This window comes from Notothenia coriiceps, unplaced genomic scaffold (genome assembly GCF_000735185.1).
Source record: "Notothenia coriiceps isolate Sejong01 unplaced genomic scaffold, NC01 NC01_scaffold00037246, whole genome shotgun sequence".
Taxonomy (NCBI): domain Eukaryota; kingdom Metazoa; phylum Chordata; class Actinopteri; order Perciformes; family Nototheniidae; genus Notothenia; species Notothenia coriiceps.
In genome coordinates, this window is record NW_011369947.1 from 8,613,018 (window position 1) to 8,639,753 (window position 26,736).

Consider the following 26,736-nt stretch of genomic DNA (forward strand, 5'->3'; position numbering starts at 1 on the left):
CAAGCAGAAAAAAGGACTCAATTGAACTCTTCCCCCCGCATTCATTAAAACTAAAATTCCAGTTTTAATACGTGTTTTTTCCGGATGCAGGTGTGTTTTTCATGACAGCAACACCTGGCCTTTTCCTGCATTGTGTTATTATTTATTGCACGTTTCTCTTTCCGTCCAGCTGCAGTTAATAGCTGGAGAGATACAGATGGGGCAGCCGGACCACCATCCACTTGGTTCACAATACCCACTTTTTAATATACTAGACCAGGGGTTCCCAAACCTTTCAGCCCGCGACCCCCAAAATAACAGTGCCAGAGAGGGGGGGTGCTAGTGAATTGGTCCTTGGTATGACAAAGTTTGAGAAACACTGCGCTAGTGGATTGTCAAAGGGGGAGCCTCGTTCCGGGGAAATTATAGAGATGGCTAATCCGCCCCTGAAAATGTCTATGCAAACGTTATTAGTAATAATAATTAAAAAAAAAAAAATTATAAAAAAGATTAATACATTTTTTTTTATACATTATTATTTATTTATTTTTCATTTTTATTTTGTAATCATTTCGCGACCCCCACTTTGGGAACCCCTGTACTAGACTACAGAAACAAAACCTGAGTATAAGAAGAGTGCTCAGTTAGCAAGACACTGAATGTGGTACGCTGCCACAGAGTAGAGTAGTGGAAGTAGCTGGACGATTTTAGCAACAGTTGCCCACAATTTGCATCGGGAAGGATTAACATCAGACTATGAAAATGTAACTTCCTCTATTCCTCTACAAGAACTGCCCCATTGCACACAGTGTACAACATAACTATGCTTATAGTGTATACCAATCTTGCCTGAAGTAGTGAAAAACGACCCACTGGAGACACCTCAATGGATATGAACAGGTCTGGTGACCATCACAACAATAACTTTACAGAATCTAATTAAAAAAGGAGTACATGGCTGTACCAGATGAAGTCTGGTTTAAATAACTACTCGTACTAAAAAGTCCATTTGGCAAATATCCAAATTGGAAGGCACATTCTGGCAAAAAACTGATAAATGGCAATTGTGTGGTATTCACGAAGGACAACAGAACGGTTCGATCATATTACAGTACAAAAATAAATTGAGAGTACAATAAATAAGACATTTGTATCCTGCTATGTACAGTACTTACACCAAGTTCATTTACACTATACATACTGGAGAAAAAGAGGTCAGGGCGGGTTTGGACTCTGAATGGCTGTAGCACCAAAGAGGAGGGAAGTCTCGACACAATAACCTGAAGATGGACCGCCAAATGGATGGAAACAGATGCTAAAAAAGACATGCAAACAACATGAACGCTAAATCAGTTACTGATCAAAAACCCAAGGAAATACTTCATCCCTGGAGTTAAACTCACAACCATTCGTTATTAACCATATAAGTTACAGGTGTTTTACAAAATGGCTAAAAACATAAGCCTGGTGTATTCCAAGTATAATGGTTCTAAGCCAACCGATATGATCATTAAAACATCAAAAACATAAATACTACGTCAAATGTACTTTGTGAGTTACAGCAAGTTGCGTAACATGTTTTTAATTTTGGAGTTAGATTTTAAGTCCCTCCTTTTTTTGGATTACAGATTGTGCCTTTTATATTTAAAAAGTATAATTAAAATACCTACCTCAGGTGTTTGATTGTATTACAGTAGATCTACTCCACTGTTACAGGCAGGCTGGAGCCAGAGGACGGTGTACATTTACCGCAGTAGCCTCCACACATTCCTGACACGCTGCTGCCATCCTGTGGACACATGGGGAATAACATCAGGCTTGTGTGATTCTGCTGTAATACAGATGCTGATTATGAGAACAAAACAAATACTAAATATAGAACATAGCATAGAACCATAAGGGACATTTCTCCAGGATCACGTTGAGGCATTTTTCCCTGTCCCTGATCTTTAGGTGAAAAAGGACTGGCTTATCTAAAGCCAGTTGAGTAGCACTTGAAATGTTTGGCTCTATGAAACCTGATGTACTTATATGATTCTGTTTTCTTCAAGGTTGTATCTTCCTGGTAGAATGTACTTCAATGTAAGTCGCTTTGGATAAAATTTGGATAGCGTCAGCTAAATGCAATGTAATGTAAAAAACAGAGGATGTTTAAGAAGTGGGTAAAGATAGAAAACATCAACTTAATAGTAAGCGTTGTTTTTGGCCTCTTGAATTTGAATTTCCTTCATAAATGCACACAAACACTGAGGCCCATCAGGCACGTTGTATGTAGGCACCGTGTATAAACTAGGTAATCACGTACAGCATAATCGATATTTTGTCCAAACATTGCATTAGATGATCGCGCCAAAAGCACTATCCCACGACATGAAAGCCACAGCGTGCAGCGAGTGGTTTGTCTGATCTCCTCTGGAGTGCTCTCCCAGTCCCACTGTCACAACCTGGCTTTGTTTAAATGTGCCTGGAGAGCCCACAGCAGGCCGGCTGGCTGAGGGTATAAGAATGTGAACACTTTTTGGCATCAGAATTGCCTCATATTTTCACCTTACCAATATACTCGCTCTGGCTTGAGCTCCATCTCAAAAGAGGAGGGCCCTTGAGAGAGCAGCTGCCCAAAAAGGGTCCTTTTTTTCAACGAGTTTATGGAAAGAAGTCAAGCTGGGAATACAGAACCCACTTGGGACGATGCCCACTCTGAAGCCCAGAGGACATGCAGAAAGGAGAAATGGTGGAGCGAGGGATGGAGTATCAGAGAACAGAGTAGACGAGATGAGGCAGTACATAGAGAGAGTTACAGGTACTGTGGGTTGGAAAATGGGTTCTAAAAGAGTTGCTAGTGGATATAGAACAAAAATAAATTGTAAAAACTAACTCACTAATTACAGAATACAATCAAATATACACTTCAACTGTCGTAAAAAGCCAGGAGCCCAACACCTCACTGTGAATGTGGTCAAGTAATTAGGGATTTTAACAAGTTTTATTTTGAGTTCTCATTTTTTAAAGGGTGTTCTCTGAATTTTTCAGATGGCTCAGTTTTGATTGAAGATTGCTGTCATGTTGGGAGTTGTTCTCATAGACAGTGTACATATGCATCATAAAGCAATACCTGTGATTTTCGTATATCAGTCACTGCATAGTTGCCCTGGGAGATCCATGAGGTTTCCTGCGCCACCCTGAAACCTGTTCCTGAGAGGTTGATCCTGAAGCGCCCCTGACAGAAGAGAGAGAGAGAGAGAGAAGGAGTGAGGCAACTGGTAATGTTTTGGGACATTTTCCTGGAACACATCCAAAACTAGAGGCATTAACTGGTTGTAAAATGATGTTTACTTTTAGCTTTTTTTAATGGCAGGCATTTTTACATGTCATACTGCAGCAGAAGAAGCACACGTGTATCAGTAAAACAACTGCATGCCATTTAGATGTGCTCAATGCCTTTTAGTACAGTAGAATTTGTTTTAATATTGAAATCAACTTTCTCTAATGAATATTTCTCATTATTTTTGTTAGCTTGTTGCTTAAACACCCATTAAGGTGCTTGCCTCATATGTGGTGGCAAGATTTTGGAGTGCAGTGGAAATGCCAATAAGACATCGATTGGAGCAGAATATTTTATCTTTTTGAGAAAAAAAATGTGTAATACACTTTCTTATGGACAGGGAAGTTATAGGAAATGTCAGGATCACATTGTTGGACACATTTCCAAGAAGCCTCAACTGGAATCTCACTCTGCAAAAAGTATAAATACTTGTAATTTGTGTGTAGCCTTATCTTAAAATATGCAGAAATAGTGAATAAAGAATGAGTAGATATAGAAAAATGTTGATAGAGAATGCTCAAAAGTTTTAAATGAAGCTCCAAAGCTGTGATCTATTCAGTTCAGCCTTACGCAGCGTCCACACGGCGGCGTGCGTTGAAGCTTGCCGGCGGGCGTCTCTGAAGCTCGACCAACAACCAATCACATGAATCTCCCGCCCCGTACACACAAGCACGCGGTTTGATTGGCTGAAGCTTCCGTCGAAGCTTCAAAAGTTGAACATTGCTCAACTTTTGAGGCGAGCAAAGCGAAGCAACGCGAGCAAAGCGAAGCTCCCACAATGCAGTTCGGCAAAGTGTGACGTCCCCCCATTCAAGGTGAATGGGCAGAAACGGGCCGTTACACTCAGTATGTCTGTTCACTGGAATAGCTTACTAAAACTTGATAAACAGCAGAGCCATCATTAATGTTATTAGTTTAACTTGTTTTTTTCCTGCTATGACAAGTCTTTAGTTGGCGATGACAAATCATTTCGCCTCCTGTCATATAACTACCAGCTGCTGTTGTTCTCACCTGTGGACACCGTGCTGCGCTGTAGCAGTCTCCAGCTGTAGCAAAGGGAATGTTCTTGCCTTCCCGGGTGACAGCAAACTGCCAATCTGTAGCTGAGCAACAGAAAAGACAAAACAAGTCAATCAAATGTGTCGTGACAGATATTCTTCAGAATTGGCATTTTGAAATGAGTTGCTACAGGAACTCAGATGAGCTTTTATAATGGCAGCTTGCATCTGCAGTAATGACCTGTGTTAGTCTAAATCCAGCCTTAGTTTTAGGGTCAGCTTAATGGCAATATCAGTATAATTTCATCTACTTACAGCAGTTCCATTTAATCCCCTCAAGCCTTGTAATTGTGTGTTGCTTAAATGAACCCTAAAGACATCTTGAGCCCATTAACCCTCATGAGCACGGACATAATTAAATGGCAAAGGAAGTTCTTATTTGGGAGTAATGTGGCACAGGATGCTGTGTGTGTGTGTGTGTGTGTGTGTGTGTGTGTGTGTGTGTGTGTGTGTGTGTGTGTGTGTGTGTGTGTGTGTGTGTGTGTGTGTGTGTGTGTGTGTGTACACTAGCCACTCACTGATGAGGTTCATCTTGCTGAGGTCCAGGCGGACTTTGGAGAAGGTGGTGAATCCGGCTGCGGTGTAGTCTCTCCGACAGTCACAATCCTCTCTCCTGGAGTCATTGGGTGGACACTGGGTGGGGTCATTGAGCCTGGGAAACAACACACACACACACACACACACACACACACACACACACACACACACAAATACCTTAGCTTAATTTTACACTTCCATGGAATTTCTTCATTTAGGGACAGGAAACTGTGCCAGGAGTCAGTTGGACTTTGGCTATTCTCATTGTTATCCTGTTCACTGTTTACCTGAAGCCAAAGATCTCTGAAAAGTTCTCCCCTTCTCCAGTTGTCAAGGTGATGTACTCCTGTGGAGTCTCTGTCTGCATTCCTGCACAGTAGACCTGAAGAGAATAAGATGAGGGAGGAGGAGGGAAAGGAGATGTGGTATTCAGAGGGAGGAGGAGTGGGGAACCATGGGTGAAGGAGGGGATGGAGGTGGTAGGATGGTAGAAAAAAGGAGATTGAGAAGAAGTGCAGATTGGAAAGAAGGAACAATAATGGTGTTGAGGAAAAAGAGTAGACCGTAGTCAGTTTGGAAGGAAGTCAAAGCATTTCCTCTGACTGTGTTCTAAAACCCATCATATTACTATGAAACCTTGTACACAAAACCACAGCACCAAACGCATGCCTAAACTCAAGCTAGTAAAGGTGAATGTAAAGCACTTTGTACTTTAAAGAAGCCCTTTACACGGTCACAACACAGCAGCAAAATGTATTGTCAATTATCCAAAAGTCAAGTGTTGCTCTTCCCTCGTAAATAAAACCCATAATAGCTTCATACACCTTTTAAAAAAAAACTTCAATTATACATTTCAAATTGTGTAATAAGTGTATTTTCAAAAATACAAACATGTCTTTAAGATCTAGATTTGTTTTTCCAAAATGTGCAAACTGTCAAAGATGTGGGGATCCATTGCAGCCATGTGCATTTGTTGGTCAAAATAAACAATATATTCCTACCTTGAGTGCTTTTCCTTGAATATTGAGAAAGTGTTCGCTGTCGGGGAGGGGGCCGTTCGTGCTCTGGACGCCCTGACAGCTAGAAGGTAAATGGCCTTGGAGACACAAAGGAAGTGGATATAAGTTGGTATACAGTACAGTAGTGTGAAGATTTAACACAGGGCAGATACTCAGGCCCTATACACACACATGTGCACGCATGCAAACACACATTTCAGGGGTTAAGTCAAGTGTGACAAATCGCTGCATCAAATCAAAGAAAAGGGAAAGCCACTGACTCTTTGATGTCCCATGCTACCGTTGGGAAGTAAATACACTGGATAATGAATCTTTGATGTTTGCCTCTGATCATAACTATTTCACTAAAGGCCAAGTCTCTGAGATGACTGGATCAAGTCAAGCCATGCCTAACACTGGAATTTGGGGTGCATTTATTCGGCCTGTACCCTAACCCTGGAAGTCTTGACCTTTGTTAAAAGAGGAGCAATCGTCTCGCAGTACTCACAGTTTGGATTCCTGCAGGCTTTTCTGGCCTCTGGCATGGCCTCCTGAGAACACCTATGGCTTTCCTGAGCGTCTGCTGACACACACTGCAGCGTCCGCTCCATCACTCCGTCACCACAGCTCACTGAGCACTGCGGGGGGGAAGAGAACCGACACAGAGTGAAAACGAAAACTTGTGGATGACAGTCACATCAGCAGTTTCTATCTTCAAAGTGTCGACTTAAAAACATTCATGTGCATGGACATTTTTGTGCATGACACAGGTTCAAGAAGAAAAAATTATGTTATTAATTTCAGGCAATTTATGGGAAAGAAATCATTGAAATCTCAGGTATAGAAAATAGTGTGCATTCAAGGCTGTTTTATGTAATACAATTGTAGTCGATCATAATCAAGCGCAAATATAAAACTTCAAGGAAAGTGTGAGTTATTGCATGTTTCAATCTAATACTGTTATGTTAATATTAACAGTTAAGCAAAAAAGGTTTGACATTTCATCACAAAAAACTACAGGAGACCTGTTCAACTTGCATTTATTACGTTGTAATACGTCTATGATAATACTTTATTCATGGGAAATACTTTTTTTTTGTACAGGGCAAAGAAGCCCTGAGATCAAAATAAGGAAAAATATCTGGTGATCATGTACTTAATTGTTTCACCCCTTTGTTTATGACTCTTAAACAGGTGATAACACGTTTTTGAGGTTCCTTATATTCTGTTGAATGTGTGAAACAGGTGGGAAAAGTAGTAACTTTGTTTTTGTACCTGTTAGTCAAGAAAAGTATTTGTATCAGACTCAAAAACATTTGTATAACACTTGCTTCTCAGGGCTTCCGTATCAAGGTTTAATTTTAGGAGAAGACATGCATGTTCCACACTGAAAAGACACAGATAAGTGAATGGACAGCGTAACCAAGCCCTCGCTCACCAGTCCCCAGATTCCAACCCTCCACTCCTGTGGCGGCTGGCATGGCTCCAGATTACAAGGCATGTAGCTCTCAGGGGGGGTCCCGGGGCAGTTGGACAGAGACTGATGGCCATACTCATAGTTGTCATTCTCAGCATGCACCTCGCTGCAGGACACCAGACGCTGGCGGTAGCTCTGACCACAGCTGGCTGAGCACTGGAGAAGAGAATGAATCACAGGCATGAAATAAAAACAGTACACTGGATTTGAAGACGGTGATTCAGATTAATTGTCTTTTTAAAGAGTATTTCTAGTTCAGAGTAAACTGATTTATAACTATTCAGATTAACATCATTTAAAGTTCACACTCTCACCTCAGTCCATTCCCCTGTGATCCAGATCAGTTCACAGGCATGGGGGTTGCAGCTCTCTATTTCTGGAGGTCTGATCTGGTTCACGCAGTACATCTCATGCACCTCCTGCTGGTTGTGGTCTACACACTGCAAGGCTCGCTGTCGATGACCTACTCCACACGACTTACTGCACTGTAGTGGAGATGAGAAACACAAGGGCCTTTAACAAACATGGCAAGTATAAGATTGGTATTAGGAGAGATATGCCATTCCTATACTTAGATGCAATGTTAAGAGAGCAGCAGGTAAGACAGGGTGATTAACTGACATATGATGTCATTTTGAGGGTGAAGTATTTCTTAAAAGTCAACCTACCTATAATTGGTCATGTCTAGCTGCAAACTACATCATTCTAAAGAGGCCCTATTATTATTTTTGGGGATTTACCTTTCCTTTTTTTTTTTTTTTTGTGCATGTGAATGGTCTGCAAATGCTAGAATCCTAAAGTTCCCTCCAGAGGGAGTTTCTCTCCCACACACTTGAGGTTCTTTAGAAGAGTACTAAGCATTATAATAATATAATCACTCATAAGTCACTACCCAGGTTAAATCGTTTGTATTGGTGTTGCTGTGAAAGTGGTGTTCTCTGAAGAAGTTTACTTTATTGCGGAACCACCTGGAGCTTTGTCTTACTACATTCAGGTCCATGTAGTAACTCAATTATTAGGACATTCAATCTGCAAAAGACGTAGGTTGAGGCTCAGAGAGGCTTCCACTTGCGTCAGAAACACTCTGTGCCGTAACAAACGCAGCGGACTCCAGCTGGTCTTCATCACTCTTAATTTGTTCAACAATGTCAAACAACTTAAATACCTGGAACTGTTTTTCTGAGCTGTGCTGCTGTACTATGAAATCATTAACCTAAGCCCCGCATGATGAGTGCCTGAGTTTCAGTATGTGATGGTTAAATCAATAATAGACAAATCATTTGGCCAAATATTTAATTCTAGGTAGGTTAGAATAGAAGAAGTAAAAATGTTGTAGTTCCCAATCATCTCTGATTTGTGTAGATTGAGTCCACAGTGTATATTGTATAAAACACACACTGCAGGCATGTTAACCCATAGCAGGTGAACCCTTGTAATTACCTCCAGCTTTACACTGCAGGCAGAGAGCTCCAAACACTTCTCCAGAACAATTAGACTCTCCTTTGAGAGGAGACATTTCAGGCTGCTCAATGACCCAGATTCAACATCACTTGAACACGGGGAAGAAGAAACTCCTGCTGCAGCTGCCTCTTCTAATAACCCCAACTCTCAACAAGGGTCTGTAGCCTCCAGCCAATAGAAAATTACTGGATGTTGCTCAGCAGGAATGTACCCATTAAATAAAGCCTGGGTATGACTGCCAACTTTGCATGTTCTGGCTTTAGAGCAGATAAAAGATAGATAACAGTGTAAATTAATATGTGAGTATGAATAAAAATAAAGGATTAATAATAGAGATTATTTTCAATTTTAAGTTTACTTGTAAGTCCCTGTTCAGGTGGTCTTATATCAAATTCTTAATATAAAAATGTAGGACGAGAAAAATAAATAAAATAATTTAAAGAAAAAAACTCAACAAAGCTACTTCACTAGGACTGTTTAGAGGTGCGATTAAATAGGCAAAACAATGATGCATGAATGAGTCCTAAAACCGAGATATTAGGCAGTTTAGCACTCCTCGTTCCCTTGGCTCAATAATTGATGTGTTTTAAGTTTTATGACTGAAACAGGATCTTGTCAGAATTCTGGCATAAATCTCAGAAAAATAAATCACTTTTGGTCTGATTTTTATAGAATAATTATTATAAAAGGTTATTTCAGGGGCCTTTAATTCAACTTTTATTGTAGAAGGCTTGTTAACGTTTAGATAACTACCATTAATGCCTCACAGGTGTTCATTAACTTTAATTGGTGGAATACAGTCTATGGAAAAAGTACTCCTGGAGAAAAAGCGAATTGGCCAATCAAGACTAAGATCGGAAATCCAACGAGGCTTTGCGTGTGTTTAAAAAAAAAGAAAAGCTAGAGCCTGAGGATCATCTGATTTTTACGAGGGCCATGCAACAACAGCAGCAGCAGCAGCAGCTTCCCTCCTCCTCCTTTCCTCCCCTCACCGACTGCACTGCCTCCGCCTGAAGCAGCCACTCACACTTCAGATATGACAGAATTCATTCATCCTCGCCCTGTGGAGACTAAGCTGCTTGTTTCAGCTCACAGCCAGGTCGCCATGCAGCTTACCGTCTGCCACTCTCCTTCTCTCCACCGGTACCGGGAGGGGCAGTCTGCCCCCCGGCAGCTCTGGCTGGACGTCGGTCTGGACCGCTGGGAGCAACCGCTCTCGTGCGGGCTGCGCCGGTCTCCGCCCCGGCAGAACACCTCGCGCCGCTGGACGCCGTCCCCACACGTTGCGGAACACTGGAAGCAGGACAGATAAGTCGTTTCAAAAGTCTTTACAACACTTTTTTTCATTGAGTTTAACTTTTTTGTTTTACTGCATGTCAAATAGTCAACTTATATCGTTTTGCGACTCTCGCGATAAGCAATGAACCACGTGAGTTTAATTGTCTAATGGTGGCCTATATCCCATTTGTATCGATCTATAGTGTTCTACTTGTTTGAAGATTAATATAGCGAATATATGAGACCTTGGCATTCCAACAATATAAATTGAGTTCATATAGGCATGGTGTATTACTTTTAGGAAAGTTTGCAAAGATGAAATAACTGCAACAACACCTTCATGTTTATTTGTAAGTGATAAGGTTTATATTAACTTAACTTATGTTTTCTTACAGAAATGGGAAGAAATTCAAGTTGGCGCCTTGAAAGCAGAAGGTTTTGTGAAACCATGTTTTTAATTAAAGTATGTTTTGTTTTCTGCTTTAATACAGGACACAGTTTTACATAACATAGCAAATGTCAAAAAACTGTTTTGTTTTATAATAATGTGTATAGATCAGATTTTGTTGGGAATTTTTTTACAGTAATTATCTTGTGTACATGCATTGTACCGTCATGCTTATGCAATACTCCACTTTAATATTCATTTATACAATTAAAGTGAAGGTTTTTGGGGAGAAAAATGTCACAGAGAATATGACATGAGTGTTTGAGTCATTGAGAGACTGAGACATCATAACTCAGATTTGTGTGAGGTTAAAAATCTTGATGATTTGCATATCATTTACTCCCCCTGTGTAACTATGAATTTTTGAGGAAACTCAAACTTGCATGCTTCCATGATTAATGAAAATCAATGCTTTCTCAAAACATCAGTTTACAAACTCTTGCACAATGTATAATTCATATCTCAATTATGCTGCTCATAAATTACGCATTTTCACTCAAACTTCAATATTTAATACACTTCTGCATGAACAGTCTCACACTTGCACTTGCCTTGTCCGAAGCTTCAGTGAAATAAATGTTTGGGAATATGTTTTAATTTCAAATTCTGCTCTTGTGAAACACGGCCCAGATTTATTTAATTGATCATGAATTTCCTTTGTCTTTGAATTCTTTGTTCACCATGGAGTCATGCGAGAAAGCAAAGTTTCATTCAAGAATTCAAAGTAACACAGGGTGAATACAAAATATTATTTTGGGGGTAAAGTATTCCTTTAGGGGTGAAGGAAGCAAAAAACACGTGCAGATGATTCAAGCTGAGGTTCCAGAGTTTGTACATGAATCTTTAAGAATGCAGACATAGTATATCTTATCTTATTATCTTATACTTACAAGTTTAGTCATGTGATACAGTTGAACTCAATGTGTATTATCTGCAGTTTTCAGGAGTTGAAACATCTGGGCAGCCTGCTGCATCATGGGTAAACATACTTGACTGGGAGTGTGTTCGATATTGCATATTGACATACTGCATACTGCATACTTATTATTGTGTACTGCGTATTGCATGCTAAAATGAATATTAAGTATGCCATTCCAGTAGACTGTGCACACTGTTATAAACTCAAGCAACATGTCCTCTCTGACTGTATCCATCACAAACAGTCCAAGCTACCATCAAACAAAAATGTTTATCACAAATGTAAATCTATTTTATTCTACATTTTCCAGTATTATTTTATTAATATTTAAAAAATATCAAACATGTTGAAGATTTTTCTACACAAAATGAAATGTGAGAGTTCCTGTGTTTTCCACATTTGTAAGCAGACACACTGTTGCTGGATGGTGCCAAACAATCCGCCTCAAAGTTTAAACAGGCGCAATGCATTTTGGGACATTTGAGTAAGTTCAGTAGGCTCACGCCCCATAAATCCTTTCTTATCTAGTTTAAACCTGAGCATTTCTTGCACACTCAAAATCCACAGAGTATGCAGTTGTGGACTATCTACTCAAATGTACATCATACTTAGTATGTAAGTGTCTGATTTCAACAGAGCCTCGTGTGGAGTATCATTTTCTCCTGGCATGAGTCCTGCTCCACAGCTGTTTCAGAGCAAACGCACATCCTCTTTGACATATGGAGCACAGATGTGGCTCTGTGCTCGGACTCTTGGCCAGTGGGGTGAATTCAGCAAAAAGAAAAATTATGACAGGAGGGAAGGACGGAGAGAAAAAAGAGAGACATGGAGAGTTAAGGGAGAGGAGGAAAAATGCTCTGCAGCAGCCCAGGTGCACGTCGTGAGTGTGTCTGGTATGTTTAGTAGGGCATTCAAAGAAAAGACGCATGTGGTTCCCATTGGGGAGGCAGAAGATAGAGAGGGGAAGAAAAGTGAAAGAGAGAAAGAAGGCCTGAGAGAAAGGGATCTTTGGGGGAAAGAGCAACATTGAGAGAAGGATTAAAGAGAAAAGAACATGTAGAGATGAGAGGGGTAGATACACACTAGATGGACATATAGAGGGGTGCACATCCATCCTGCTGTCGTACCCACTGTACTGTAAAGTTGCTGCCCCAGTATACACTATCTTTAAAAACCCTATTAGCAGGCATCCCGGGTCTGTGCTGCAAACCACTGTGTGATGTGTAAAAGCTTAGTTAGTGGTCTGGCATGGTGCATAAACACAGTCGGGTCTAGCTGCAGATGTTTACACACATATACTTTCCAGCAAGCTGGTAAGCATTACAGAGAAAAGAGAGAGAGAGCTTACTGGCCTGGAAGCGTGAGAACACGAGTGCTAGAGGAGTGTTTTCTAGCAGGGTCAAAGAGTCTTACCTCTCCCCAGTTGCCTGTCTTCCACTTGAAGCATTGACCACCTTTGCAGCGCCTCTGCTTGCTGGGTTTGGGGGACAGATGCAGGCAGCTCTCTTCTGAAACGGGGCGTCCTGACCCGGTCACACAGACCACCTTCCGGGACTTGAGCCCTCTTCCACAGGAGGAGGAGCACTGTAACAGGTCAAAAAGAAAGAACAAGTGAAATTGAAGTCAAAAGGTATGTTTGGTGTTCAAAGTGCAACTTTAAAAAATAAATTCAGATGTTAAAAAGCATGATTGGGTTTCATAAGTCTGAATAAGAATGAAAAAAAAGGAGATTATTGCACAGCTTTGATTAAAAAACATGCATTTATTGAACACGATCAATTTGTGGATGATTTTTAGACTGAAAAAAAGGAGTGGTATGACACCCAGATCCACGTGGGTAGCTAGTCCAATGGCAAAGCGTGCCCGATCAACCCGGTAGCAGTTTGTTTCATATCCGGGTTCACAGAGCTACTGAGAGTCTAACACGGTGTGACAGGCAGGCAGACACACACACACACACACACACACACACACACACACACACACACACACAGAGAGAAGCTGGCCTGTGCTCGATCAAAGGGGGCTTTGCATGAGGGGATGGATGGGAAGCGACAGTCTCAGAGTTAAACGAGTATGCGACCCAGCGTGTGGTTGCTGTCCTGACCATAGGTCCTGACCAGTGACAGACTGTAATAGACAGGAAAATGCTGTGACCTCTGACCTCATTCGCGGCGGGCAAGGCACACTAAAGGAGGGGCTAATAAAATGCTTGGAATTTCATCTGTAACGCAATACATCTATTAGAATTACACATTTGTAAGTGCTGTCAGTTAATACAAATGTATGATTCAGCTTACAATGAGAAATTCGTCATATTACCTGTGTGAATTTTACTCGGGTATTGTTGTGAATCAGTTTTAATAAAATATTACACTGACTGTGTTGCCTTTATATCTTTAGAACAGCACTCTCATTATGAATTGTAGCACACATGACTAGAAGACTTCCCGGTTGATGTAATAAGTCACTTATAGTCGTCCTAATATGTATCTCCACTGAAAGATTGTATTTTTGATGTCTGACATATAAGGAAACACGTTTGGTTTGGATGAAATGTGAAGAGTAAATAGCAAATCACAGGGGCATTTCAGAAAACGTCACTAAAGTTAAGACTTCGCCAGGCTGTGTTTTTGTTAACGTCAGGTATTTCTTTTAAAGGTTTGTATGCTTTCCTGCTGTTCTAATGTGCTAAGACCTTGAGAATCTCTACAAATGAGTCAAATAAAACACCATGTTGGACATGCACTCCTACACACAGGGTTCATTAACTTTGCCCAACTCAACATTTCCCACCTGCAATAAACTATATAAACAACTTTATTTGTATACTTTGTATTTGCAGGAGGTAGAGCAGGTCCTCTACTCATCCCAAGGATGGAAGTTTGATCCCTTTCTCGTTCTGTACACAAGTCATTAACCATAGCGCTACATTTCATTTCAACAGTGTCAATCACTAGTTGGATCAGTCATTCTTAACACATAAGGTGATAACAATCCATGGAATTGCAGATACAACATTTAAATTAAGGTATAAAGCGGCAAAGCATTGGTAAGCACCTTGTAAAATGACCCCCGCCCCCCCCTAAATAAACCACTATTCAATGTCAGCACAGCCCTTTGGGAATCCTATTCAACTCTTGTTTTGTTGGGTTTTTTCATCCCGGGATCACAGCAGTTTCCCAGAACTATGTCTGTGCTGATGGGATGAACCGGGAAGGGGCCCCTCCCCAGATCAAACGTGACCCTTGACCCACCAATACACCACTGCATTGTCTTGTTGACAGCCCCCCCTCCTCGTTTGAGTCACTCTCACTGGCCCCCATATTGGTACACCGTCATCAAGTTGCATTAGACCATAGACGAGCAGCCCGACAGAAAGGGTCAAAGGGGGCTGACAACTTCACAGCGGAGCACGCGTCACCAGGCATCCCAGAATAAGCCGGGGGTCAGCATTAAGAATTAAATAAACACAGTAAATGAAATGGGAGGGATACCGAGGCATTGTCTCACAGGACAAAGATTCACCTTATAGAAAGAGCTTTGAACTCCTGACACAGACGCTAAAAGCATGATGGCTTTCAAGAGGTCAGCAGAGGCCCTGACCACTTAAAATAACAAGGATATTGCTCAGTGATTTGTGCATTTTCATTCAGGAAAAACACCCCTGTTGAAAAGACTGGCAGGGGAGGACTGCCTAATAAGCCCTTTTGCCAGGCCTCTCTTTTGAAATCTTTTAGTCAAAAGGTAAAACCCCAAATAATATAGGACACTTCCTTATCCACAAACACACTGTAATTACCATAAAGCAGGAGCTGGTAATTTTGAGTTAAATACTTCATTATAGGGCTCAGAAACAGAACTACAATGTTGCAAGAGCGAGGTTATTGGCATGATGAATGTTGTTAGGGGTTAGTACTTATAGTACTTGCAGTTTTCACTTTTTTGTAAAAACTCTGTGGCAGAGAGTTTGCAGGTTATTTTTATCTAGCAGAGACCTGTTTACTGAGTGTGACAAAAATGTTGGCATTGATTCATATTTTTGCTCAACTAATTTGTCCAAATTCACAGCTTAAATATTGAACTAACTTTGTACCAGTACTGTACATACATTTCAATACATACATACAGGTACAGGTTAAACACATATGAAGAGGAATAAGGGGCCAGAAATCTGGGAACTTATAAAAGTACAATGTAAACTGTAGTATTTTAGGTTTAGTAATATTACAGCGTACATTAGCCTGACCATCCTTGAGTGCCACACACTAACGCGGTGTCTCTATGGAATACACTTGTTAGCACACTTCCATGTCGTACACTGTGAGCAGTGTGTTCACTTTGACCATGTAGTGTTGTTTTAAATTGCACAGGGCTGCTGTGCCCTTACCGAAAGTGACTAGCACTGCTGTCAGCTAGCTAGCTAGTTCTACGAGCTAGCAATTAGTACAAGCTACTGTGTTGACCAGAGAAAGCCCCAGCGCGGCTAGTAGTGTAACTTCTGTTACGTAGCAAAGATGGCTGTCGTTGAGAGTGAAAGCGTCCAGCACACACTTCCACCGACTTTGACATTTATTTTTGTCTTACCCCATACTTTTTCTTGCTCAGTAGGTATGTTGTTCACCCAAAAATGTAAATAGGTATCTATTAGTAAAATAAATAACTATAGTATAAATTATTTATTAATGCCCAGATTGTTAACCCCTAATTTCACATCTCATATGTACGTGCACGCATCGGTACGTTCTCTAATGGTAAACCGATAGTACAAAAAACTGTGAATTCAGAGTAATTGCCATGTATGCCGCCATCTAGAGTGTTAAAGAATGAAAGAAAGAAGAATGGAGAAAGCCTTTGATAGTACCTCTACTTCACTTTAATCGTAACCTTTTCTGGAAATGAACAGAAATCCAACAAATCCATAAAAAATTAAATATTGACATAACATTATAATGAAGTAACAATAAATACAAGTAATTACATAAATATACAGAAATCTTCTTGAAACACAAACTGATACTGCCATTTGTGAATAAGAGACATACATTATGCTTATTTCAAGAGCCTGTTGATACGGTGTTAGGTTGACCTCAAGGGGTCAAACTGGTCTGAATGAAAAATGAAATTAAAGAAGAATGACAGGATGTGCTTTGTTAATACTGTGTCCTCTGATTTAACGCTGCCTTGGAATCACTATAGTATTGGTATTGCTTGTCACAAGCAATACCTCTCATTAGTAAATGATGTATGGTAATAAATGTTCTCACTGCTGTGTTAACAGGCCCTTAAAATAAGGTTTGATGTCAGTACAGACATTTATGACCAGGAGGAGTCAACTGGGAGGGCTGCAGGCAAAAGTTGCTCCTAACCACAGATTCTAGATCAGTTTTGACTGTCCTCAACAGGATGGTGAGTATTAAAAGGTGGGAGTTAACACACACCCTGGATCTGTGTTTAGGACCATCAAGTGCACTGGGTAGCCGCAACAACTCAAGCTTAATCTTAGCCAGCCAGAATCCCTCCAGTGCAAGGGAGAGAAAGATACGGCAGGGGGGCAATCATAACAGAGGCTGAGGTAGACACATTAGGTTGGCTCAGAGTGAGAGCTCTGGATACAAAACACTAGTAACTTCCCCTGTGGTCACAGGCATCACGTGTTCAAAGTCAAACATTTTAACAGCCAATTCTCGAACATTATTTCATTATATCTGTGATACACTTTGCATTAAACTGATCAATCTGATCAATCCACTAACTGCTCATGGAAAGATAAAAAGGTACAGGAAAGGCAGTATCAAAAAGGAATGTGCCATAAACACCAAAAATGTGATGGTTCATTTTTGATATTTATATCTCATGTCTCCCTTGTTTGGCCAAAGCACCGATGCAGTGTAGGTTATCATTGTTTAATGGCTAGAGTTGTGTTGTGTTCCAAATGAGGTATTGTTGAGCATAGCATATTTAGCAACTCCAAGTTCTTACTGTACAAAGAAAACAATAACTAACACAATATAAATACACTCATGTCAAGCATCTTTGGAGCAGAGAGCTTTAAACCTATTGTTTTGGTCACACTAAGGAAATCTGGGTCAAAACCCTCTGCCAAACTGGAATACAATGGCTATTAGTACTAATTACCACAAACCCAGTGAGACATTTTATTTTACAGTGCTAGTTCAGCTGCTGGTGCTGGTGTTTACTACTGTTACTGGACGTTTCAGGGACTTTTGAGTCAACATATTCATGCGTCGTGTCATTTTTGGGGCAACACCACTGTTTGTTTCATAGCAGAGGGTGAATACATAAACTGTAAAATAAAGTGTCTAAATAAGATTAGTAACTTCTCTAAAAAAACACATGTGCCTTGAGACAGATTGAATTCTTGATACAATAGCCATTTCAAAGATGTATATATTACAAATATGTATATATATAGTACACAGCCCAAATACAGTCCTATGTAAGTTGGTGCTTTTAAAGTTCATAACAGAACATTGATTACATTGTGTAGCACCGTATAATGGAAATTATGGGCCATTCTTTGGATAATAAAAGAAGAAGGCATCATACTGTATATTCCTGATATACAAAAACATTCATCAGTATTTGCATATGAACAAAGATTGGCTAAATTTGCGAATACAAAAAGCTAAGACACAAAATAAACCACTTTAAAAAGTTAATGCTATATACAAAAGATAAAAAGGAAAACAAATATCTCAATAAATTATCTTAAGAAACAATATTTTACAAAACTAACTTTGATTGTGATACAAAGTGATCCTGAATTTGTTCAAATACTAACACAAGGCTCAACAACAGTTTTATGGTAACTAGGACTGACAAAAATGTTCTTGTGGTCACAGCTGTCACTGAAGTATTTTTGAAAAGGACTTTTTGGCACATTGCAAGAGAGCATATCTTTGCTGTTAAAGCACAACAGATATTTACTTTCCGAATGTCTTGAGGAAACGTTGACCATTCTCAGGCACCAGAGAGGGAGCAGGAAGTGGAGGAGGTTAAAAGTAGAAGAGAAGTGGGAATGTAATTTCTCCAGTGCAAAAAGCACCAAAAGTCAGAGCCCATTTAAGACTGGTTGTGAAAGAGTAAGACTAAAGGTTTTGGGAAAACAATGTGAGGTTGAAAAACAAGGTATAGAGTATTTTTTACGAGCGTACCGAGCTCCATGGGTCTGTGCTCCAGTGGGGGCTAGACGGGCACGGCTGAGTATTGCACTGCTCACGATCTGGTGGCTTGTCATGGATCTCGCAGCTCAGATCGTTGAAACGCTCGCCGTTTGGACGCTGACAAACCACCAGCCTTGTCTTTATCCCACCTCCACATGGCTTGGTGCACTGAGGGAAGCAGGAGGAGAGGTTGTGTTTTACAGGTAGGTATGGGGAAAAGGTATTTGAGTGTAAAGTAAAAACTAGGGCCATTGCTGCATGTGATTTAAATTCGAAAGCCTTAGCTGAATTTCAATGCATTGGTCAAATGATTTTGCAAACAAAAATGCTGATCCCACATTTTGAAATGTCTTCTTAAAGATGGTCCATGATCTTTCAGAGAGTAAACTGTAATCTAACCAATCAGTGAGTTGGCATCTGTCTTACCTCTCCCCAGTTGCCGTAGATCCACTGTGGACAGGGTCCTGACTCACAGGACCGTTGCTCATTGGGCTGGCTGCGATCCTCACAGCTGTTGGCAGGGTAACCGTTCTCATCCTGGCACACGACTACACGCCGCTGGAAACCTCCTGCACATGTGCTGGAGCACTAGTGTACAGAGGGAAGAGTGCACACGGTCAAATAGACGGTTCTCACACACAGATGTGCAGTGTATAGGTGTAAATAGCTCCCAGGGGTTATTCTACTGTACATTATTTACATTTCCTTAAGACATGATGACGCACAAACACACACTTAAGTATGACTCGTGGTCGTGGCTGCAAAGTATCAAATCAATGTGTCTTTGAATACATGGTTAAATGCAAACAGTACAAATCAATGTGCACTATGAGTTATGTTTTTGCTGCTAGCAAAGCCCATACTAAGAGACAGGTTATTTTAAACGACCGACCATATCTGCTGCTATATTAAAATACATATCCTCAAGACAGAGGCAGGAAGTGACACCAGAAATAGCTTCACTCACTTCCTAGAATTATTTGTAGGTCAAAAGTTATTTTAGTAGAGAGACAGTTTAAAAACAACAACAATTGAAATAAAGGGGTCCATATGAGGGACAGCCAGTGTCTCCTGGGTCACGTAATCCCGTGGGTTTACATCTCAATAATTAATCGTAATTAATCATTCAGGGCCTAAGCAACAGACTCACACTTCATGAGTGATTGTCAACGTTGTTGTTTTGGTTACATAACACAGTGTGGGAGTTAAATCACTTAAATATCTTCAAGGACTCTCAATCTCACTTATTGTATAATAGCTATCTCATACTTGTCTAATATGTTCCCAAAACAAACAGGAAACCATCATGTGAAGAGTTCCCACCAGTCGCGATACCACATAGTGCAAGAAGTATGGCGCTGGCACTTTCTACTTTTGGCGCTCTTGTTTGAACCACACTCATCTACAAACTCAACCTTTATTCTGATCTCAACTACACGCCTGTCAGGTTTTGTGAAAACATCTTGCACATGTGTGATTTAGGAGAAACAAATCTGTCCACATACTGAAAAACAGACAGCAATGTAAACACCTGGCAGAGTATTAGAAGTTCCCACTGCAGTAGGTTTCTCCAAAAGCACTATTTTGCCATGATGACAAGTACACAGACTCACAAGTTGACATCAATACCAGTGTCCCTGTGGCTCATATTTACTGAACAGACATTACAGTGGTGTGATGTGGTGCTGCTTTGTGGAAGATGCCTTACCGCTCCCCAGGGTCCAGTCCTCCATTGGTGGGATTGGCTGCGGGGCAGGTTGTTCCTGGAGCTGCCATTTGGAGAGGGCGGGAAAGGTCGGGACTGACTGGAGCGGGACGGGCATTGAGACATAGCACACTCCTGCTCTGTAGGAGGACGATCGTCTAGGTCACACTCATTAGAATTCATCTCCTGCTCACTGTAGTTGACACACTGGACCTGCCGTGTGGTCTTCCCCTGGCCACAGGTCACCGAGCACTGAAAGAAGAGAAAATAAGTGCATATGCAATAAGACATAAAAACACATTCTTGAAGAAAGCTGTAATTTTTAGATGGTGGAGGCAAGTCAAAAAGATCAACCATTTATATCGACCTGCTATTGGTATGAATGGCTTCAAGTGGGCCATCAGACCTGACTGTTTAACCTGCGATTTCAGAGGTTTAACCATATTGGAAAAAAAGAATCGATCACAGGTGCTATAATAACTTTAGGGTTATGATATATTTACCATGTTGAGTATCCTTGTCATCAAGTAAGTAATTACAAATCTTAAAAATGCCAACACTATGCACGGGCAAAAAACTCAGCTGCAACATGCAACTACAGTACAGGAAGCGATGTGTGGTGCTAAAAAGGTAAAGGTTAAGAAAGCCTTTCTCTCTATCTTTCTTTATCCTTTCCAGGTATTGAAAGATCTTACAAGAGAGACGAGAAGCACAGATGACACTCAGGGAAATGAAGAGATTCACCTTCAGGCTCAGCTCCCTTTTCCCTGTGATAGTCCTGAACAGTGCCTGAATGACTGTGCCTGCTGCATTCAGCTGACTTTAGATCTCAACATACAATTAAACCCTCTCACTGGGGGGCAGCAACTAACTCCCAATTTATTAAAGATGTCTGGCGATGCAGTGTCTCCCAAGGACCCAAGTTCAGATATATTTATTTTTAGGAAAGAAAAAGGCATAACTTTATCCAAGCACTAATGGCGTGTCACGTAGCTCCTCCCTTGCTGAGTTCACTTTATGTCTTGCATAAGGCGATGTATTATACTTATGCAACAGCTGTTTACTCCAGAATCCCACCTGGGATTACACTGTCCAGATGTTTATACTGCTGCGTCACAATGTAATGCCTTTCACATTATTTTAGATACTGCAAGAAGGTTTTACATACAGCAAGTCAAAGTGTATGATCTGACACTAGAGGAAGCTGTGGATGCCTTACTGTTCAAGCCATGAGACCATTAACAAAACGGTCACACTGGAGTGCCACTGCACGACAAATGCTATGGGTTAGTACAACTAGTGTGCATGTGTGTGGCTGGGATAGGCCCCTGAAATCATTTTTGGCCTTGGGATGAACTATTTCCATGTGGGGGGGGGGGGGGGGGGGTCAATGAGTGTCTTTGGCTTGGTGGTACATGTGTGGGTGTGTATGGTGACCAGACCTGCAGTCTGGCTGTACTGTATCACCAGTACTCTGATGAGAAACATCTGTAAACAAGACTGGAGCCCCTCACTGCAGCCCCTTGCATCTCCAGAAACGTTTGCCTCACTACACACACTGACACACACACACACACACACACACACACACACACACACACACACACACACACAGCGTGTGCAGACAATAATTGTCCGTGTTGTTAAAAATGAATATAGAGGATACTGAAATCAATCAATCTTGCAGGAAGAAAAACATCTGGATCAGTTCTAATGGAAACAGGAAGAAGCTTTTTTAAATGTTGATTAATTTCAAACATTTTTTAAATGCTGATTTCATTTGAAACAACAACATCTGGCTTGTATCTTAAATTACTTTTAAGTTGTAATTTTGAGATAAACAGTAACTGGTTCAGATACAGTGGAGTACAGGACGACGGATGTTTTTTTCTTACCGCTGTCCATTCCAGCACTTTCCACTGTCCGCAGGCCACTACCGAGCACACTTCTCTGGCAGGGGGTTTTGGGAGGTGGGCGCACGCTGCCTCCTCTGCCACACCACCCTGGTTGTCACGGCAACTCACATAGCGCATACGTGTCCCTTTGCCACAGCTGGCACTACACTGTTTTGCAGAAGAGAAAGGTTCAGAAACTGGAAACCAACAAGAGACAAACAAAATGAAGATGTGACCGGACTACCAACCTGGGTCCAGGAGCCAAACCGCCACTGTGTTTTGAGGCCCTGGTTGGAGGGGACTTTAGTCCCTGGGGGAACAGGGTGGCTGCTGGGACACTGGGCCAGTTCACAGTCCTGTGGAAGGGAGGACACACACACCCATTCATGCAGTGATTAACAAAATGAATATACTGTAACAACATCTGTCCCTGAACACAAAATACCATGAATATCAGAGATAGCTCCTCTGACATGGGACAGTCATTATTAACTTAAACTTTATTCCTTTGGCTCTATGTTTCAGAGTAGTTGTGTTCCCATCAATCCTTTCCCCCAACCTTACCAAAATAACATGTACGGGGTCCGCCCCGTCAGTTAAAACTATGGATTGTGGCAGTAAGCCACTCAGCATAAAGCCCTGATCCCTGTCATAACAGGTCATAGTGGAGTGGTATTCAGGGCTCCAATGCCCATGCTGGCGTGGTTGTAAACTCCACCCCTAATCCACTCCCTTGTCTCTCACCTTCCGCCCTTTCCTCTTCCCCCCCAATGCCCTCTGACCCCCAGTCTCTAGGAATGAGGGCCTTAATCAGGTTCATAGGATCTGAGCAGGCTCCACATTCCTCACTCCGCCTCCTGATGGAAGCAAATAGTCCTCATGGCAGCATTTAGATTAGCTCTACGCACACTTCCTGTCAAAGTCACATTTAACATGTATAACCTGGTGTGTGGAAGTACTGAGCAAAGCATCTGTTCTCCTCTCTTTATTCAGACCTCCACCCATCTATCTACCCTTCTTTCTCTCTAAGCCCTGCTTGGTGGCTGCCTGGTGGGACTGGCGGCTGGTGGCCCACTTCATGGCTGGCTGGTTGGAATCACAACGAGGTGGGGCGACTGCTTCGGGGTCACTGGCTCTGTCGGCCCAGGCACCGGAATTAAGAGCCGCTGCGACTAGAGGGGGGCCTCATTCTGAGTCTGCATGCTCAGCCCTCTGAAATGGGTTTACGCCCCGCGCTGACCAAACACAACTCTGATTCAGCTCCAAATAGGTTCCTTTGGTGTTTCTGTCTCTCTTTTTGTGAGTCGAGCACTTAACAAACAGATGCACAAGCAGATTTAGAAAAACAATTCCACATGTAAACCTGATGACATCTATGTCTGTATCTGTAAGTGGTGGAGGATAAAGGAACAATATATTTTTAATTGTGTAAATCACTAGCCTGATTTAGTATTAGTAGTTTATTAAACATTAGTATCCTGTGAAATAGGGTTGTTTCGGCCTGTGGTAAAGTGTCCAGCTCTATTGAAATGAACATACAGGAAAGTTTCAAGCGTACTTATTACGCAGATAGATAATAATCTATAGTAATCAGAAGAATAACACTGTAAGGTTATCTCAAACAATTTGGTATTTCTTTTGGGGATTCTGTGTGACAGTTGTGTGTCTCTATGTGGGGATAGTGAGGCTGGTATTACCTCCCCCTTTTTCTCTCCCTCTAGACCAGACTAGATCAGACAACATAGCTTTATTGAGACCAGGTGGAAATGAAATGTGTGTGTCTGCCCGTGTGTGTTTTGAGTGTCAGTGCGCATGAATGTGGATGCTTCCATCTCTCCACACAGTTTGAGACTAAACTGTTGCTCTCACAGCGAAGGACAGATAAAGAGATTGTGGGCAGTTGGGAGAAGTGAAAGAAACATGTTATAGAGGGTAAGAGGATGACAGGAAAGAAAGAGAGAGTGCCTTACCTGGGTGTCAGTGGGTCGGGTGGCGGCATTACATTCAGTGTCGTCCATGACAGCACCATAAGAGCCAACTACACACTTCACCGCTCGCATCTGGTAGCCTGGCCCACACGAGGTAGTGCACTGGGTTCAAAGAGGGGGAAAAAAGGAGTGGTGGGGAAACATTAGTAACAGAGCGCAAAGAGAAAACTTAGGAAGAGGCAAGCAAATAGCACAGATGTTCATCCAAGAAACTAATCCCCCACACAAACAAATTCAAAAACGGTACACCAGGCTCAGCAGTTAAAAAGGCTTATTCTGCCCTCCACTCTCTGAGAGAAATCCAAGCTTCAAGCGGGGTCTCAAAGATCAAATACATGAGGAACCTTTGTCCATATACATTGCACTTGTCTTTTTTCCACTGTAGCCAAGTCAGAGGGCACTACTCCACGCTCCCTTCTGCCTCACTGCCTCCAGTGAAACAGGGTCAAGCTTGTTTGGCGGCAACTTCAACTACAATTTGACAACGCTTCATTAAACAACTTCAAATATACCTTAACGTGTGCACATCCTCTGATGGGGGGCACAAAAATATCTCACATTTTTGGGTGTTCAGTTCTCTGTGCACACACACAAATGACTCCTGCACACACAGACACTATACTGTATGCATAACCCTATATAATGCTTTTGTAGAAGAACACGCCTACCCACATCATCCGTAGCTTTTGTATATTTATTTTTGGCAGGATGTGCTCTGAATCTAAACAGGCGAGAGAAGAGGGGACAGTGCTAAATGATGAGCTTAGCTTATCCGTGTCCTCCCCTTCGTTTACATCTGGGAATAATTCATCAGAGAAGCAACAGTAATTGTAAGCTTCAGCCGTTGTGTTGCTTCACATTTGCCAGGGTAGACCTCTATATTGCCTGTGTATAAAATATGTGACTATTCATTAAGTTTCTGGAATAGCCTCTTAAAAGTCTTGGGAAAAAAACACCAATTCTTCATTGAGATAATTGTTTATTAGGTCAACTCGCCAATCTGAACGCTAAATTGTAATTCCCAGTTTTAGACCAAACAGAGTGATGTTCTTTTCATCTGTTCTGAAATAAACAGTGATCATTTAACTTTACACCTGACCCATATTTAACAACCTTAAACCTTAAACAAGGTGTATGTATAAATAGGACTCACCTGTCCCCAGGGTCCGACCTGCCACGAGGCACACTCCGGTTGCTGGCACGTCTGCACAGACTCCAGTTTAGGTGAGCCACAAAATCGGTCATCTAAACGGTCCTCACCAAACTGACACCAGGTCTGACGGTGCTTATAGCCTTTGCCACACGTCACGAGGCACTGGAATAAAGGAACATTCAGGTTTTAGAGTGAGATATGTATACAGTATGTTATTACATTGAACCTGCTGGAATGCTTTTTCATGACAGAGGAAGAGGTCACTTGGTGTAGAGCAGGGCTTCTCAAACTCCGGACCAAGGCCCGGATCCGGACCAAACTGCAAATCAATCCGGACCGAACCCTGTGTCCCATTATTAAAAAAATAAATTAAAAAATGTTCTGATTCTGGACCTATTATGCTATATTGTAAAAATATGTAGGGCCTATACAAAACATGTCTGTGAAGTTTTTTGCTTAAAATACCAAACAGATCACCCCATTGTAGCCATGCCTCTTGCTGCTCAAACCCCTCTTTTGAAGCCCTGTTAGAGAAACGCGGATTTTGGGTCCTTAGCTTGAAAAAAAAAAAAAAAAGGAGGCGGAGCTAATGCCTGATCAGAATTCTACGGAGGTAAAGTTAAATTCTGCTGTGATAAAACGCCATCCTGTTCTAAAACCACATCAAGTATTGTTTCTGAAACAGTATGGAGCTCAAATACTTTTTCTCTTGCGGGTTATCACAAGGAGTTCCTTTTTTTATTTCCTGCTTTTAAACACATGTGCTCTACACGTACAGGTTAGCTTCTGAGTGTTAGCGAGGCTTGCTAATGTAAACAGAAGACGAGATTACGTCCAAAAAACGTCAGGCATTGTTTCTGATAGCAACTTTCTGTGGGTCCTCCTCCGTTTGAAGTCAGATCGGCAGCAAATCTGTATCCGCTCGTTGTACACCCGTTTTAAAAGATTTGGGTACGGGCGGAAAAGAGAGAGGGTTTTTATTTTCTGACGCTGCGTGAGTTCCCCGACGCACGCGGGACTTTACTGGCATTGATCCGACCATTGACCTTGTATAAAAAATTCACCAAGTGGACCTTAACAAAAAATTTTGAGTTACCCTGGTGTAGAGAAAGCAGGATATGCAGATTACAAAACAAATAGTGGTTGGAATGAACCAAAAGACAGGGCCAGAGCGTGTGTTTATGTGTGAGTACAGTGCATAAGTATACAGGAGCAGTGTAGGTGTTTGTATTTATCAGCACCACATGGGAGATCTAAAATATTCCTGGATGCAGCACACAAAAGCTTTGTGAGCGCCCGCTCTACATGTGTAAACCTGTCCGCAGTTAAGT

The 26,736-nt window shown here is 41.5% G+C and overlaps 1 protein-coding gene across 1 annotated transcript in view; it reads right to left on the reverse strand.

Annotated features, from left to right (window-relative positions):
- Positions 1-587: 587 nt before the first annotated feature.
- The window catches only part of adamts9 (ADAM metallopeptidase with thrombospondin type 1 motif, 9), a 61,140-nt gene continuing 34,991 nt past the window's right edge, over positions 588-26,736 (reverse strand). Inside the window, exons 22-40 of the mRNA XM_010794718.1 lie at positions 25,406-25,567; positions 24,235-24,354; positions 22,513-22,620; positions 22,265-22,432; positions 20,373-20,621; positions 19,091-19,252; positions 18,656-18,832; positions 12,891-13,061; positions 9,949-10,125; positions 7,686-7,856; positions 7,333-7,527; positions 6,403-6,532; positions 5,898-5,992; positions 5,184-5,278; positions 4,878-5,011; positions 4,313-4,404; positions 3,092-3,196; positions 1,650-1,768; positions 588-1,294 (exon numbers count right to left, since the gene is read on the reverse strand). Coding sequence (XP_010793020.1) covers positions 1,679-1,768; positions 3,092-3,196; positions 4,313-4,404; positions 4,878-5,011; positions 5,184-5,278; positions 5,898-5,992; positions 6,403-6,532; positions 7,333-7,527; positions 7,686-7,856; positions 9,949-10,125; positions 12,891-13,061; positions 18,656-18,832; positions 19,091-19,252; positions 20,373-20,621; positions 22,265-22,432; positions 22,513-22,620; positions 24,235-24,354; positions 25,406-25,567 — 2,601 coding nt within the window. The 3' untranslated portion in view covers positions 588-1,294; positions 1,650-1,678. The remainder of the gene's footprint in view (positions 1,295-1,649; positions 1,769-3,091; positions 3,197-4,312; positions 4,405-4,877; positions 5,012-5,183; positions 5,279-5,897; positions 5,993-6,402; positions 6,533-7,332; positions 7,528-7,685; positions 7,857-9,948; positions 10,126-12,890; positions 13,062-18,655; positions 18,833-19,090; positions 19,253-20,372; positions 20,622-22,264; positions 22,433-22,512; positions 22,621-24,234; positions 24,355-25,405; positions 25,568-26,736) is intronic.